This window comes from Helianthus annuus, chromosome 17 (genome assembly GCF_002127325.2).
Source record: "Helianthus annuus cultivar XRQ/B chromosome 17, HanXRQr2.0-SUNRISE, whole genome shotgun sequence".
Taxonomy (NCBI): Eukaryota; Viridiplantae; Streptophyta; class Magnoliopsida; order Asterales; family Asteraceae; genus Helianthus; species Helianthus annuus.
Window position 1 is genome coordinate 10,996,830 of NC_035449.2, and position 16,533 is coordinate 11,013,362.

Consider the following 16,533-nt stretch of genomic DNA (forward strand, 5'->3'; position numbering starts at 1 on the left):
TATGTGGATGAAGTGGCTCAACAGGGTACTGTGATGTTGGCACATGGAACCGAAAACCGGGAAGCCTGGCTATGGCATAGACAGTTGGGACACCCATCCGTTGGCTATTCGCACCTTTTGTTTCCAAAACTCTTTCCTTCAAATGGGAAAATAGATTGTGAAACCTGCTTCCGTGCTAAAAGTCATCGACAACCATTCAAACCTAGTAATACGAAAGTTGCTTCACCCTTTTCACTAATCCACTCTGATGTGTGGGGTCCTGCTCCTGTGATGGGGGGGGGGGGGGGCAGGGTCTTCGTTACTTTATACTATTCGTGGATGATTGCACTCGCATGACATGGGTATATTTTTTAAAAACCAAAGCCGAAGTTTTCGAAAAATTTGTCACATTTTATGCCATGCTTCAAACTCAATTTCAAACTCAAATCCAAATTCTTCGATCCGACAATGGGGGGAATTTGTCAATACATCTATGAAACAATTCTTTAAAACCAAAGGATTAATTCATCAAACCTCTTGTGCTCATACCCCTGAACAAAACGGTGTTTCCGAACGGAAAACCCGTATTATTCTTGAAATGACTCGAGCTCTTTTGATCGAATCTCAGGTTCCTAAATCTTTCTGGCCGGAGGCAGTTGCAACCTCCGTGTATCTGCTGAATCGGCTTCCCACAAAAGCTCTTAAATTTAAGACCCCTTTAGATTGCCTGTCTAAGTCTGCCAATATTCCCCATCCTCTTACACTTGAACCTCGAATCTTCGGGTGTACCGCATTTGTTCATATACCCAAAGTCAACCGAAACAAGCTCGGCCCATGTGCTGAGAAGTGTGTGTTTGTCGGCTATGAGATCGACCAAATAGGTTATCGGTGTTATAATCCAAAAACTCGTCAAATGTTCACCACAATGAACGTTGACTTTCTTGAAACAAAATACTTTTATGACACCCAACTCAGTGGTCAGGGGGAGAACGAATGTATAGACCCTCTGAGCTGGCTAACCCAGCTTCCCTCGTCTGAAGAAGTAACAACAGAACTCCCTCACAGTACTCTGAATCAGTCATCTTCAACCACAACCACACAATCTGAGGAGCACAGTACTACTGAAGATAGTCCATCCAACATGATACCTGAGGTAAGAAATAATGAGAACTCTGAGTTTACTATGTCTGGTAACTATGAGACAACAGGGGAGCATACAGAACCGACAACAAACGAACCTACAGAACATGGTGAACATGTTCAACCAGTTTTTGAAGAGGTTGAACCAGTTACTGAACATGTTGAACTAGGTGCAGCAGAGACAACCGGGAGATATTCTCTCCCTCCAAGAGAAAATAGAGGAGTTCCCCCTAAGAGATACTCTCCAGAAAAGGTGACTCCAAGGTCTAGGTATCCTGTGGCAAACATTGCCACTGGAAATTTGTCTAAGGAAGCTAAAGCATTTACCGCTTCCTTGTGCTCTGAACAAATGCCATCTACAACACAGGAAGCATTGAGTTCTGAAGAATGGAAAAAGGCTATGGAGACCGAAATGGAAGCACTCAAAAAGAATGACACGTGGGAGAAATGCAACCTCCCACCAGGAAAGAAACCAGTGGGATGTCGGTGGGTGTTTTCAGTCAAACTCAGACCCGATGGAACGATACAAAGCTCGGCTGGTTGCAAAAGGTTACACTCAGACTTATGGAATCGACTACTCTGAAACCTTCTCCCCAGTAGCCAAAATCGATACAATCAGAGTCCTGTTTTCTATAGCTGCCAATAAAGGTTGGCCTCTTCATCAATTTGATGTAAAAAATGCCTTTCTTCACGGGGAACTAAATGAGGAGGTCTATATGGACGCTCCACCAGGATTCAATGAGAATTTCAAGGCTGGAGAAACATGTCGGTTGAAGAAATCTCTGTATGGGCTTAAACAGTCTCCTAGAGCTTGGTTTGGGAGGTTTACCCTTGCGATGAAAAAATATGGCTTCAAACAAAGCAATTCAGATCATACCCTATTTTTGAAACGTAGGGGCAGTCTTGTGACCTGCTTAATTATCTATGTTGATGACATGATTCTCACGGGAAACGATGAAGAGGAAATGTCAATGTTAAAAGATAAATTGTTTTCGGAATTCGAGATGAAAGATATGGGAAGATTGAAGTACTTTCTTGGAATTGAAGTTCTGAGATCTAAACAAGGGATTTTTATCTGTCAAAGGAAACATGTCCTTGATCTGCTAGCTGAAACCGGAATGATTGAGTGCAGACCGGCGGACACCCCAATGGTGGTTAATCATGGCTTACACATGGAAGATGGAGCAGATCTAGCAGATAAGGAGAGATATCAACGAATGGTGGGAAAACTGATATACCTCTCCCACACTCGTCCAGATATAGCTTATGCAGTAGGAGTGGTGAGTCAGTTTATGCACCAGCCCAAAGCAAGTCATATGGAAGCAGTATTAAGAATCATCAGGTATCTCAAGGGAACAGCAGGTCATGGCATTCTGTTTAGATCAAATGGGCACTTAGAAATCCAAGCTTATACAGACGCCGACTGGGCAGGGGCTAAAGGGACAAGAAGGTCAACCTCAGGATACTTCACCATGGTTGGAGGAAATCTAGTTACCTGGAGAAGTAAAAAACAAAAGGCAGTCGCCCTATCTAGTGCAGAAGCTGAATTTCGAGGGGTTGCTCGTGGCTTAGCAGAGGTTCTGTGGATTCGCAAGCTCCTAATTGAGATTGACTTTCCTCCTACTACAGCAACCAAAATCATGTGCGACAATAAAGCTGCTATACAGATCTCAGAAAATCCAGTCCAACATGATCGAACAAAACATGTGGAGGTAGATCGACACTTCATCAAGGAGAAATTAGAGGAAGGCATCATAGAGCTCCCGTATATAGCATCGAAAGATCAACTCGCAGATATTCTCACAAAGGCAGTCAACGGAAACGCGTTTAGTAGCTGTTTGAGCAAGTTGAGTATTGGTGACCCCACTACTCAACTTGAGGGGGAGTGTCGGAAAGGAAAAAAATAGATTGTGTAGGGGCTTGTGTGTAAAGTGGTGTCCTATATAAACCCTCTATTGTAACCCTAATTCTTTGAACTTTTTTAATCTCAATACAATTCAATCTCAATCACTGTGTTTGTCCTATACTTGACAACAACTCTAATGTCCCCACAAATCACCATTATACAACCACAACTGTTCTTCACACACTAATGTTATATGATCAGAGAGATGCATATACCAAAACAAACAAAACACATCTTAACATTGAATAATAAAAAATATTTACAGACTACCGTCATAACTACTATGAGACACCGTTTGGGCATATACATACATACTGACATATACTAGAATATTAACTATATGTTTTTATACTAGCGAGACACATAAGTTTTTGATGCTAAGTTTAAATTCCAACACACCATTTGTTCAGCACCAACTCAACAACCAAATTGCTTCAGATATCTATACGATCAAATGCCGGCCAACCCAAAAGTTTACGTGGGTGATAATTTGAGGCACATGCTCCTTGATTCTGGTCTACACGTACTTGATCATTCCACGACCCTCCACGCTAAGCTTAATAGCTTGAAGCTGCTTCTTTTTCTTCAACTGCCGCAGCCTCTTGTTCATCTGTCATCACAGAGAAGAATATTTATTATACACATAATATTAATTATAATCATTACTAATATGGTATACTATTGCAATTGATATAGACCTTGACTCGACGTTGATACTCTTGCATAGCTTGTTTGGCTCTGGCTTTAACTTCATCTGGATCTATCTTAGATTGGGGGCGCACCACAAAATGTAGTGGCATTGTTTCGGGCCTTGATGCGGGTAGTGTATAAGTTGAATTTCCAGACTTTAGTTCTCTACAATTACCCAAAAAAACCATCAAACAAGTGAAAGCCATATGTAGCAACTATAATATGTTCTAGAAATAAAATAACTTACGGATAATATTTAGCCGGATCCAGATCGTCATCATCTCTAAACTGCATTCGAGAAGATTTATTTATAGGCCTGTTAATGAGTAGCAAAACAGATTAGAAAACTTGAAGCAAAGAACGTAAATATTAATTTAGTTACAATATTTTGGATAAAAAATTGCAATATACATTTTTATTGATGGCCGGCGAATGGGGATTCTCTCATCCTTAAGGTCCTCAAATCTATTGCTTATATGAAATATTTGTCGACTCTGCATTATATGTAAAATGTTAGTGTCGATTGAAGGGCCAAGAAACTGGTAAACTCTCAACATGTGCATAAAACCTCAAAAAGAAGAGAGACTTACCCATTTGTCAACCAAGTCTTTCGCTAGCTTTCTGTTGGATGCGGTCTCTTCATCGGACTTTGACATGAACATAACGGCCTAAAGAAAGACATGATCGTTAGAAAAAGGAGAGGATAATAATAAGTACGAATTTAGAAACAATAATAAGACCAACCTTTCCTATTCCACTCTTCTTCAATTGTTCTCTTCTATCATCTTGATATAAATCAATTGGGAACTGCGGGATGGATTAAAGCCAAAAAAAAAGTATTTAATTACACAAACATAAAACGATATGATTAATCAATCCTTAAGATAAAACCATGTTTATACCTCAGTTAGGATCTCTAATACCGCTGTACGAATGTTTCTATTGGGCAAGCTTCCATCAGGGAGGGGTTCAAGCCAATTTTTCAAAAGCGTTAGAACTCCGTGATCCAGGAACTCCAGTTGAAGTTGTTTCCTGTATTAATAAGAATTGAGATGATAAATATGATATGTCCATTACGAGACTTGTGCGAACAATGCACTTAGACACTTACTTAGATAGAGCTTCAATTAGAAAAGGAAGCTTTATGAGTTTATTAATTGCTGGTTTCGATGCCCTATTGAGATTTGCATCTTCTTCTGCTGCAACCTCAAGTTCAGCCATGATCTTTTCGACAACAATTGCAATCTCCATAGCAGTTTTCTCGGTCTTCTTCTTTTTCTTGCCTGTCTTGAAAAGTTCCTTGATCTCATCATCTTCTCCACCCTCCTCCTCAGCCTACATGATTAAAAAATAATAAGTGTCATGCAAACCAAGATCCTTATATGACATCCAAAAGTGACATGTTCTAATGCATCACAACATTTAATAAGAAAATTTTAAATAGGGTGCTGCATGTATATGCCTAGTTAATTCTTTTACCTTAGGAGCACGACTCGAAGAATAACCACAACGGTTGCTTCCATGACGATTTACTGGATTGACACCGCTATCATCTATGAAGTAATCATCATCCAGCTCCCTTTGTATACCCTTTTTCTCTTCCTGAACCAGTAATTAAACAAACCTCCATAAAAAACTTACAAAGTTACCATCATAAAACATGGTTAATTAATTAATTGTTCAACAGATATTCCTATGAAAATCACTATAAAGGCTAGCAGTTTAAAACTAACTAATAATGTACCTCTGAATCGCCTCCTCCGACAATAGTATCCCACATCTCCTTCACTTCTGGAGCATCACCACTCCTTTTAAATTTTTTATTACTATTCCCACCGTCTCTAAAAAACTTCTTCCTATTTCCACAACCACTAACTGAACCATCATCTCTCACCATATCAACTGCCAACTCCGGTACGGTGCGCTTCTTCATTAACCTCTTCGATTTAGAATCGAATTTGTTAAACTCAACCGTCGGATTTAAAACATCAACTTCTTCTTTAATGGGGTGTTGTTGATGATTGTTGTGAAAACTACAAAGTTGACAAAAACAATACAGTTAAGGTTGGTTTCATATGACTAACAGTAGTAGCATTAATTGTCTAGATTAAAAAGAAGTGGAACTTACAGATTGTTCTTGTAGGACATAGAATTTTTAAGTACGAAGAAAAGTGGTGATTGATTGGAAGCACTTTTATATATACACACTGAAAGGTAGTTGCCATATTTTTGTTACTTTGTTATCAAGTAATAAAATTTCAAATAATTTATTTTACTTATGAATCATAAATCCGATAAATACTATAGTATACTTTGTTAGCAAGTAATTAACAAACATTCAAATTACAAATTAAAATAATTTATTTTACTTATGAATAATCACATAAGTATTATAGTCTGCGCAACACTCCACATCTTATCCAAAATGCGTATAAATAATAGGTTTATGTAGATAAGGTAAATAATATATGAGATTTAGGTAGATGAGGTAAATGATTTATGAGATTTAGTTAAGTATATGGTAGGTTAACAAAATAACGTTAAATTATGGAATATCAAAAGTTATTAAATTATTATTTAATCTTCTAATTTATAATAAAAGTTTAATTATAAATCTTTATAACTAACTAGTGTTATTATCCGTCGCTGCGCGGAGAAACGGCGGGGTTTAGTATACTATTAATAGGTTTTGCCATTTCATATGCGGCAAACTCCATAATTACAGTTGATGCTTGTATAACATAAATTACTTGAAGGGGGAATTTCTCTCTACTGGCGTGGCAGACACATGTCGTTTCATACTCCTCCACACCGAATAGTCTAAAAACCGGTTTGCACCTGATTTTTTTAAATAAAGTTTTATTTATCTCTTTCTTTTTTTTCTTTTGGCAAAAACATATATTTAAAAACTTTCCTTTATTTAAAAAACTAAAAACGCACCATTACATAAAATGTACATCATCATCATCAGGTTACAAGTAAAATAAATATTAATATTAAGATATACCGTAACAATAAAAAATAAAAGAACACCTTGATCTAGAAAAGCCCAGCTAACTTCTTGGAATTTTCTGAATTAAATTGGTTGACCAGAGAGCTCGATTCAGTTAGGTTTGCCGATAGAAAAGATAAATGGACTTGGATTGGTGAGGCTAAAGGCGGTTTCTCGGTTGGGGCAGTTAGACGACTTCTTAATAAAGGGGCGGGTAATAGTAGCAATTATGTTATGAGATGGTGCAAATGGACACGTACCTTTAGGGGCTTGCCTGGCTAGAAAGAGAAAGTCTTCAGCCTAGCTCGACTGAAAGGAGAGGAGCGATAGCAATTCACCAGAAAGCAACTAGTTGTCACCCTGCTTCCTTCTTCCCTCTCGATAGAGGGCTAAATCACCTACTTAAGACTAACCCAATAGAACCAGGAAAGCATAACACCTTTCGCAGTCCCCCTCGCTGGCAAGCACCTAGCTAGTGAGGAAGGAAAACTAACTAGCTCTCCCGTAGGTGCAAAGTCGCTCGCCCTAATGAATAAGCGGGAGAGGGAGAGCGAAAGGAGCACACTTCTCGACTAAATGTGCTTGCATGGAGGACCAAAATGGGAAGAATTCCTACATGTATGGCGCTTAGAGATCGGAATGTTGACATTAATGACGCGTCTTGTCCGTTGTGCAGTTCGAGCGATGAGACTGCTGATCATATTTTCACATCTTGCATCAAACACAACGAAAATAAATATGGTTTAAATACACAATATTCTTGCATTTTCATAAAACACGTCCAGCTGTATTTGACAATATTTTGAAGGTTTTTTCGGTGGTTTTGGTCGAGACGTTGCTGTGACGTGCTAAACAAATGAAATTTCGTCAAGTCCGACTTGTTCTAACGGCCGGGAATCACCCCGTTCCGTCAGAAATGGTCGTTCTTGGCGGTTTTTCCATGTTTCTGAATTTGGTCCTCCCATCGTTAGAAATAAGATATTGGACCAACACGACACTAGGAATGAGTAGAAGGTCGGTACAAGCTCCGATTCCACCGCTCTTGAGTGCTTGAGAGTAAAAGAGTTGAAAGAAAGTTGGAAAACCATCTTTCAATCCTTTTATTCATGATTATGTGTAGATCTGTTGTGAAAATGTTGTTTATTCTTGTGGAAATCCTTCGAATCTAAGTTGTTCTTGGTGGATTGAGACTAACACTTGAAGTTCATATGAACTTCATGATGACCTCACCCTAGAACACCTCAAATCCGTTGATTTCATGGTTAAAAGTTGAGATTTGAAAGATAAAAAGGTGGAGGAGTGCGTATAGATCAAAGAAGTACAAGTTTTGAGTTGAAAACTTACAAGAATCGCGAGAAATCGAGAGATAAAGGGGTGGGAACGTCTGGTCGAACAACAACAGTCACAGCAAGTGTGCTTGATGTGAAAATGGGGTATTTATAGGCAAAGAGGAGGAGAAGAAGGAGGAGGAGGAGGAGGAGGAGGAGAGGAAGTGGTCCGGATCGGATGGCCCGTCCGATCGGCTGGCCCCTCCGATCGGCCGGCCCAGCCGTTCGGCCGGCCCAGCCGTTCGGCCGGCCCAGCCGTTCAACTTGCCCATCCGTTCGGAGGTATTTCGATCCACGTGTTTGTGCGTTGCGATAGTTTTGGTCACACGCTTCCATATACTTATTTATTATTTATTTATTTATTATAATTAATCACAAAAGGGTCGTATACACGTATTCATATATTTAATTACCCAAAGTTTGCGATATGGTAACTGAGTTTCGTTTCGAGTATTTGATTTCTTTTCGACGCTTCACGGTCAACGAGGAGGGTAGATTAGGTCCTCTCCCAATGCCATCGTGAACGTTAGATATATTTTAAGTAATAAGTTGCACTGCGACACATCACAGCTATCAAGGAGGGTAAAATTGGTCCTCACATGACGTCTTCGTGGTTGTCAGCAAGTATAACGTGATGTGATAGTACGAAAAATATTGTGATATAGCGATGTAACTGATGTGAGTACATTAAGATCCGAATCTCTGGTGCTTGGCGTAACGAGTATATCGAGTAGTAACAACGCATGAAAGTGCGGGTTGTTACAGTTTAAGTATCGCACTTTGTCATTCGTTGTGAGGGTTTCTATCTCGTGATTATCGTTAAAGTTAAATTGAGTTAATACACTAATACGAGTTCCATTGTATCTAGAAATTAGAACTCGTAAGCAGGGAGCTGCTAGAATACTTAATAGCTAAGTAAACTTAATAGTTAAATAGACTTAGCAGTTAAGTTAGCTGAGTAGATTAATTAATCTGTTAATTAAGTTAAGTATGATTAATTAGTTAAGCGAGATTAATTAAGCTAAGCTAAGCAAAATTAATTAAAGCTAAGCTAGATTAATTAAGCTAAATTAATTAAGATTAAGCAAGATTAATTAATCAGCTAAGTAAACCACCTCCAGTTGTAAGAACCGCGAGAACCACTCTCAACCAATCAGATTAAGCCAACTAAAAGGGTATTTTGGTCTTTTCCCCCAAATGTCAAATCCCCACGCTCTCTCTCTCCATTTAATGCTTCTCTCTCCTTATCCTCTCTCTCTGTATTTAATGTTTCTCTTTCATTTGTCTCCCATAAAATACAATAAGATCTTCATCTCCAAAATTCAAAATCCAAACACTTTTCCCCTTCAATCTCTCTGCATCCAAATGAAGGGAGAGATCCCTTCATCCCCTTCATAAAAACTCCGCTCATCGGAGAGATCCCAGCCGATTCCGGCCGTAATTTCGGTGCCCCTTTCTTCTCCAACAAGCTCACTCAACCCTCCCTCATTTCATCACTCTCACGCACACATCCCCAGCCCCTGTTTTTCATCGAGTAGACGGCTGGCCACCACCAACCAGTGGTGGCGTGCGGCGGCACACAACATAGAAGCAGAGAGAGGTAGTTCGAAGAGAGAGAGGGAGACGGCGGAGAACAACGGCTCGTGACGGCGGTGGACGTGGTCTGATGATGATGATAATGATGTTGCTGACGGCGGTGGACGCGGTGGCAGCGGTGACGGTGGTTTCGTCATTCACAGATTTACATTTAGGGCTTCAAAATCTCCTTTCAGAAAACATAAACAGCTTCTATAGATCAATTGTCAAGCTCGTTCGGTGAAATCGCTTCCGGTTATGGAGATGGAACGTCTTGCCGAGCTTTCCGATGAGTCAGTTGGATCTCAGTCTGAGAAAACGACAACGTTTGGGCTGGGATGTGGCTCCTCTCACTCCGAAGGTATAGACCCTGATTCGTTTTTGGTTTGTTAAAAAAAATTAGTGTTTTTGTTGTTTTGATGATTTAAAATCGGTTTGAATCAGTTGTTTTTCGGTTGAATTTTCGGACTAATTCGGTTAATATTCAGTGATTTTCAGTAGAGTCTTTTGATGATTTCAGATGTTTTACATTGATTTTAGATCGTTTTTTACCGATTAAAAATGAATTTGAATAGAATATTTTTGTTCATCATAACGAGATTAGTTGAAATTTTCATTTAAAAATTTCAGAAGTTATTCGCAAATCAATGTTCTTCATTGTTTGAATATGTTTTAGATGTAAGCTGAGTTGATTTGTTGTTGTTCATAGATGATAGGATTGCAGATTTTTTCGAAAATGTTGAAAGGCGGTTTGTTTTCGAACAAAAGACACGAAAAAGAAGAGTTGCAGGTTTCTTCATTTCGAATATTGATAGAGGTTTTGGTATAGATCAGTAGCATATGATCTGTTTATCGGAAAATATAAGTGGTTCTTTTTAGAACGTTGGTTTGAATTGTCGTTAGTTGGAAGAAAAGGTTTCGTATAACTTGAAGAGATCGATTTTGGTTGTGATTCTATCTTCAGTTGTTTTCTGTGAATTGTCGTTAGTTGGAAGAAAAGGTTCCTTAAACTTTTTAACATAAAATGTAAACTTTTTAACGTAAAACGTAAGGTTTTTAATGTAAAACGTAAAAAGTTTAACGCAAAGCGTAAAAACGTAAAACATAAAAAGTTTAACGTAAAGCGTAAAAACGTAAAACGTAAAAAGTAAAACACAAACATTTTAACGAAAAACGTACAAAGTTAAACCGTAAACTTTTAAACGAAAAACATAAAGTTTTTAACGTAAAACGTAAAAAGTTTAACGTAAAACGTAAATAGTTTACCGTAAAGCGTAAAAAGTTTAACATAAAACGTAAAACATAAAATGTAAAACGTAAAACGTAAAAAACGTTTTTTACGTAAAACGTAAAGAGTTTAACGTAAAACGTAAAAAGTTTTACGTAAAACGTAAAAATTGAAACGTAAAACGTAAAAAGTTTAAAAATTTTAACGTAAAACGTAAACTTTTTAACGTAAAACGTAAAATATTTAACGTAAAACGTAAAATCTTTAACGTAAAACGTAAACTTTTTAACGTAAAACGTAAAATCTTTAACGTAAAACGTAAAAAGTTTAACGTAAAACGTAAACTTTTTAACGTACAACGTAAAACTTAAAAAACGTGGAAAAACGGCGCGTTAAAAAAACGACGTTTGAAAAAACGGCGCGTAAAAAACGTGTAAAAAACGGCGCGTTAAAAAACGTCGAAAAAACAAACGGCGGGTGAAAAACGTGTAAAAACAGCGCGTTAAAAAACGTGGAAAAAACGGCGCGTTAAAAAACGTGAAAAAAACGGCGCGTTAAAAAACGTGAAAAAAACGGCGCGTTGAAAAAACGCCGATTGAGAAAAACGGCGCGTTAAAAAACGACGCTTGAAAAAACGGTGCGTAAAAAACTTGTAAAAAAAAACGGCGCGTTAAAAAACGTCGAAAAACGGCGCGTTAAAAAACGTGCAAAAAACGGCGCGTTAAAAAAACGTCGATTGAGAAAAACGGCGCCTTAAAAAAACGGTGCCTTAAAAAAACGGCGCGTTAAAAAACGTCGATTGAGAAAAACGGCGCCTTAAAAAAGTGAAAAAAACGGCGCGTCAAAAAACGGGACGTAAAAAGCGTGAAAAAAACGGGGCGTAGAAAACAGCGCGTAAAAACAGGACGGTAAAACGGCACGTAAAGAACGGGACGTAAAAAATGGGGCGTAAAAACGGCGCGTAAACGAGACGGTAAAACAGCGCGTTAAAAAAACGAAGCTTGAAAAAGCCCGGTGTGCAACAACCGGAGCGCACAAAAAATTGGCTTCTTAAAAAAACGGCGCGTTAAAGAACGACGCCTGAAAAAGCCGGCTGTAAAAACGGGGCGTAAATAAAACGGCTCTTCAATTTTTTTTTTAAAACCAAATCTTAAAAAAATTATTATAAAAATCTTATTTCAAAATATTCTTTTAAAAGAAATTGTTTTTTAATAAAAAGTATTTAATGAATAGGACAAAAATGACAATTAAATATAATATATATAAAAAACAAAAAAGACAATTTTACTTAAATACCCTTTAACAATAAAATATTAAAGACATAATAAGACTGTAACACCCCGTGTTTTCGAATGTCAAAGCCAAAGTCAAAGTCCAAGTCAACTTTGACTTCTTTGACTGTTAATGTTTCTTTTTGCTTTTTGTATTATGTGGAGTAAGTGTTGTCTAAATAAAATGATCGAATGTTTAATCAATGCGACCGATTTACGACTGTGAATAATAGGAAGTAACAATGCGATAAAGTTAATCAATCAATAATCAAGTTAATCAAATCAATCAATCGAACTCGAGACTCGAACTATGCGAAACTGGTGTGGTAATGCTTACGTGTGTGTGCGCCTTATGTGTTACTTGTGCATGTTTACTTTATGTTTTGTGTGGTATTCAATCGAATCAATCGAAGCTCGAATCAAAACTCGAAAAGCAATCAAACTCAATCGAAATCGACATCGAAACGTGACTTATAGATGATTGTATGTTAGATATAGTAGTTGGGACTGAAAGTAATTTGACTAGGAACTCTATCGTATTCGTATCATCGTCCATCGAAATCGAAATATCAAAAATCGTCGCAAAACACTCGAGAAGGTGTTCCTGATCGAACAGGAATCACCGATCGAACATGTAACAACCCGCACCTTCGTGCGTTGTTACTACTCGATACACTCGTTACGCCTAGCACCAGAGATTCGGATCATAATGTAACTATACCAGTTATATTGCTAAATCGAAGTATAATCGACTGATTACGCATATTCTATCGCTATTACAAACCTATTTTGCATAACACTCACGATGATGTCGAGTAAAGGCCTAATCTACCCTTCTCGATAAGCGTGAGGTGTCAAAACGTAAGTAATCAACGCTAACAAGGACTATCGGGTGAGTGCTATGACTCCAGCCGTCATGACGATGATAGCAATACGAGTAAGTAGTGCCCCGGTAATCATTGTGGCACATCACATCGAAGAACGCACTCGAAGGCACGCGTAACTCGATCACAGACTGTGAATGATAGGAAGTAACAATGCAATAAAGCTAGTCAATCAATAATCAAGCTAATCAAATCAATCATCAAACTCAAGTGTGGGGATTTTAGTACTTTTTATACGTGTGTGTGAGCCTTACGTGTTACTTGTGCATGCTTACTTTATGTTAAAGTGTGTGGTGAATCAATCAAAATCGATCAAGAATCGAAGGTGAATCAAACTCAATCGAAATCGAATCCAAATCATGGTGTAAGGATGCTTGTATGTTAGATATAGTAGTTGGGACTAAAAGTAATTTGATTAGGAAATTCTACCATCCTCAAATCATCGTTCTAAGTCGGAATACCGAAAATCGTCGCGAAACACTCAAAACCAGGCAAGCCGATCGAACAGGGCAACCTGATCGAACAGGCTAGCCGATCGAACAGGGCAACCTGATCGAACAGGCTAGCCGATCGAACAGGGCAACCTGATCGAACAGGCTAGCCGATCGAACAGGCTGTTCGATCGGGCAGCTGCTCGATCAGGGATGCTGTTCGATCAGCCAACCCTTTCCACTTTTGGAAGCCTATAAATAGGGCTGTCCTTGTCAAGCTTTCCACTTTTGGAAAAGCTCTGACCGACCAGCCTCTTCTTCTCACTAAATCTCAGATTTCTCTCAAACCGGTAAGTATTTCGCTCTAATCTTTGTACGTTTTTGTTCATTAATCGATTCTACATCTTTCTATCTTTCAAAACTTGGATTTCATCCATGAAATCACCAAGATCTAGGTGTTCTTGGGTGATGTCATCATGTGTTCTTCAAGAACACTAAGTTTTGACATCATCCCACCATGAATAGCTTAGATCTAACCGATTTCCACATAAATAACCTAAAATCTACCAAAGATCTTAACATTTCACGGTGGGGAAGGATTGGAAGATGGGTTTTCATCTATCTTTCAACTCTTTTACACTCAAAAAGGTGAAAACGAGACTTGAACCGATTTACAAATCAATCTAAACAAACACATGGTTCAAGATTCGGGTTCTACCGAGAGATATACCGATTTCGGGTTAAACGTTAAACTTAAGTTCCAAACCGCCTCTGGCCGAGCTTGGGTGATTCCTGCTCGAGTCAGTAGACTAAGTAGGGACTTCAGCTTTGCGGTTCAACTCGTAGTCAAAATATCTCTAAAACATCAACAATTAACGGGAATAACCAAGTGTTAAGTGATAGGTTAACCGAATCGAGAAGCTGGCCGGACGGCTAGGCTGTTCGATCGAACAGCCCAACCGAACGACTATGCCAGCCGATCGACTAGGCTAACCGATCGACTAGCACTTAGTCCCCCAAACTCACAAGGTGTAATATTGACGAGGTACTGTTCGATCGACTACGCTACTCGATTGTAATCATTACTACTCGAATCATGAGATACTACACTTCAACACTTAGACTTTTCGAAACATTGGAATGTCACCCGATCGAACATGCCAACCGATCGAGTGACATATTTGAAAACAATGAAGTGCTAGCCGATCGGTTGGGCTAACCGATCGAACAGCTGTTCGATCGGCCAACTTGAAAGGTAGTACAAACCATCATACACAAACACATCCTTCTCATCAAAGGAAGAAACAATCCACTTGAAGGAACCAGCCGATCGAGCCAGCCGGCCGATCGAATGGATGTTCGAACGGACTTTCAAACCAATCGAACAGCCCACTCGATCGAACTGCTGTCCGATCGAATGGCCTACTCGATCCAAGTACATTGTTTACTCTTCCGCGTTACTCATCGTTGTGTTACCGAACTATTCAGGCTAACCTATTCTCAGTGCTCTTTCAATCTACAACCAACCACTGTGAGTATACTTGACCCCTTTTACCGAATTTTGGGTGTAACATACGTTCCATAACAACCGAACTTATCAAACGAATGATTCAATTTGACAATTTATCACTTGCGAATAACTGTATGCATAGATATACGTGATGCTAGTTGCATGTATGCTAGGACTTATACTCGTGACGTCCCACCAACAACTAGTATAGTACTATTCCACCCGACGGGGTCTAGTTATGCCAGAGTCGAGCATCGAGGACTTAGCTGGTAGTATCAGTTTTGTGAGTATATATGTCGTGTATTACGTTTATGCATGTGGAAATTCGCAGCACTTTTAATCTATCATACTATACATATCAAACCTGTATACTCGCCAATACTTTTGTATTGACAAAGTTTTAACGTATGTTGCAGGTTTAGCCGAAGTATACACCAAATCAAGCTAGGAAGTCTAGAAATTCATCTAAAATCTAGGTTGTCGGATTTGAATTGTTCGAGAGGACAAGAAATCTGTGATGACTTACGTGATTGTATTGTTTGTTAGTATGGGATGACAAATGTAATAAATATTATCGCAATATAGTTGTTATGGATTCTCTTGAGCAATCTGATTCGCCTAGTGCCGCGCCCCGATGATTCCGCCATCGGTTGGGGTGTGACAGATTGGTATCAGAGCCATAACTATAGGGAATTAGGCAAAGTTTGAGACTCGACCTAGTCCGGGTCGATGTCTTAGAAAATTGACCTAGTCTATAGTCTAAGTACCCACAGGCCGACTCTTACGAACTCGTTAGGGTTTGTTTGGGCCAACTTGCTACTCTCGATCGAATTTGTTGAAAGTTACAACTATTGTGTGAACACCGCATACTATAGCTTCACACAAAGAGCCTTTCCTAAGGCTAGAATATTACTTAGCCTTCCCTAAGGCCGACACAATACACATGTTTTCAAAACTACTCGTACAACAAAACCGGGTGATCTAGTCGAGACCAGGTGTGAAAACCAAGAACTCTCGATAAGATCGCTCACTCAGCGTATTTTCCTAGCACGAGAACTCTTCGTCGAGCCAGGAGTGACATCCGCATCTCGACAAAAGGTCTCCATTTCAAAATTCTAGTGGAACTCTCGAATTTATTCGATGATCGCCACCACAAATGGGAACGAAGTTGTTAAGCCAGGGGTGAAACCCATACCTTAATCAACTGTTCCACTCCATAAAATGGTTTACAAAAGCTCTCACCAAGGTCACGGCCATAACAACGACTCAGGCTACGCGAAGACTAGAGAGACGAATGTCAGGAGCTGCATCCCAGTGGAAGCATGAGTCCCCTAGGTCAACGCGTATGCCCGAACTTGTTGGGTATAGTCGGGTTACTTGGGTAGTCAACGCCTAAACACCCAAGGCATTCTATCTAAGCTGTTACGTTTATGGTATCGATTACGTTTAGGTGTTTTCGAATTTAAACTTTACGATTTATCGATTTCTCGATTTATCGGATTTACGATCCTAGATTTACAAAGCGCACAACTTGCACAACCATCGCAATCTAAAACAAAGACCGAATGATCGCAACAAAACAAACGCCTAAGTACTCGA

General features: G+C 39.0%; 1 protein-coding gene across 1 annotated transcript; it reads right to left on the minus strand.

Annotated features, from left to right (window-relative positions):
• Nucleotides 1-3,320: 3,320 nt before the first annotated feature.
• Nucleotides 3,321-9,768, minus strand: LOC110923685 (protein IWS1 homolog 1). The gene is made up of 10 exons (XM_035986138.1): nucleotides 9,593-9,768; nucleotides 5,460-5,748; nucleotides 5,195-5,317; nucleotides 4,827-5,050; nucleotides 4,618-4,747; nucleotides 4,460-4,522; nucleotides 4,306-4,383; nucleotides 4,127-4,209; nucleotides 3,724-4,031; nucleotides 3,321-3,635 (listed from the first exon to the last, which is right to left on the minus strand). Exons 1-9 carry the CDS (start codon nucleotides 9,766-9,768, stop codon nucleotides 3,959-3,961), a joined length of 1,239 nt encoding a protein of 412 aa, XP_035842031.1. The 3' UTR covers nucleotides 3,321-3,635; nucleotides 3,724-3,958.
• Nucleotides 9,769-16,533: the final 6,765 nt, after the last annotated feature.

What these genes read in the sequence shown, in the direction of transcription:
- LOC110923685 (XM_035986138.1), bottom strand. Translation starts at nt 9,768, where the DNA reads ATGACGAAACCACCGTCACCGCTGCCACCGCGTCCACCGCCGTCAGCA. An exon ending in TATTAGAGATCCTAACTGAG is followed by an intron (nt 4,523 to 4,617) that starts GTATAAACATGG and finishes TCCATCCCGCAG; the next exon opens with TTCCCAATTGATTTATATCA. An exon ending in AAGACTTGGTTGACAAATGG is followed by an intron (nt 4,210 to 4,305) that starts GTAAGTCTCTCT and finishes CATATAATGCAG; the next exon opens with AGTCGACAAATATTTCATAT.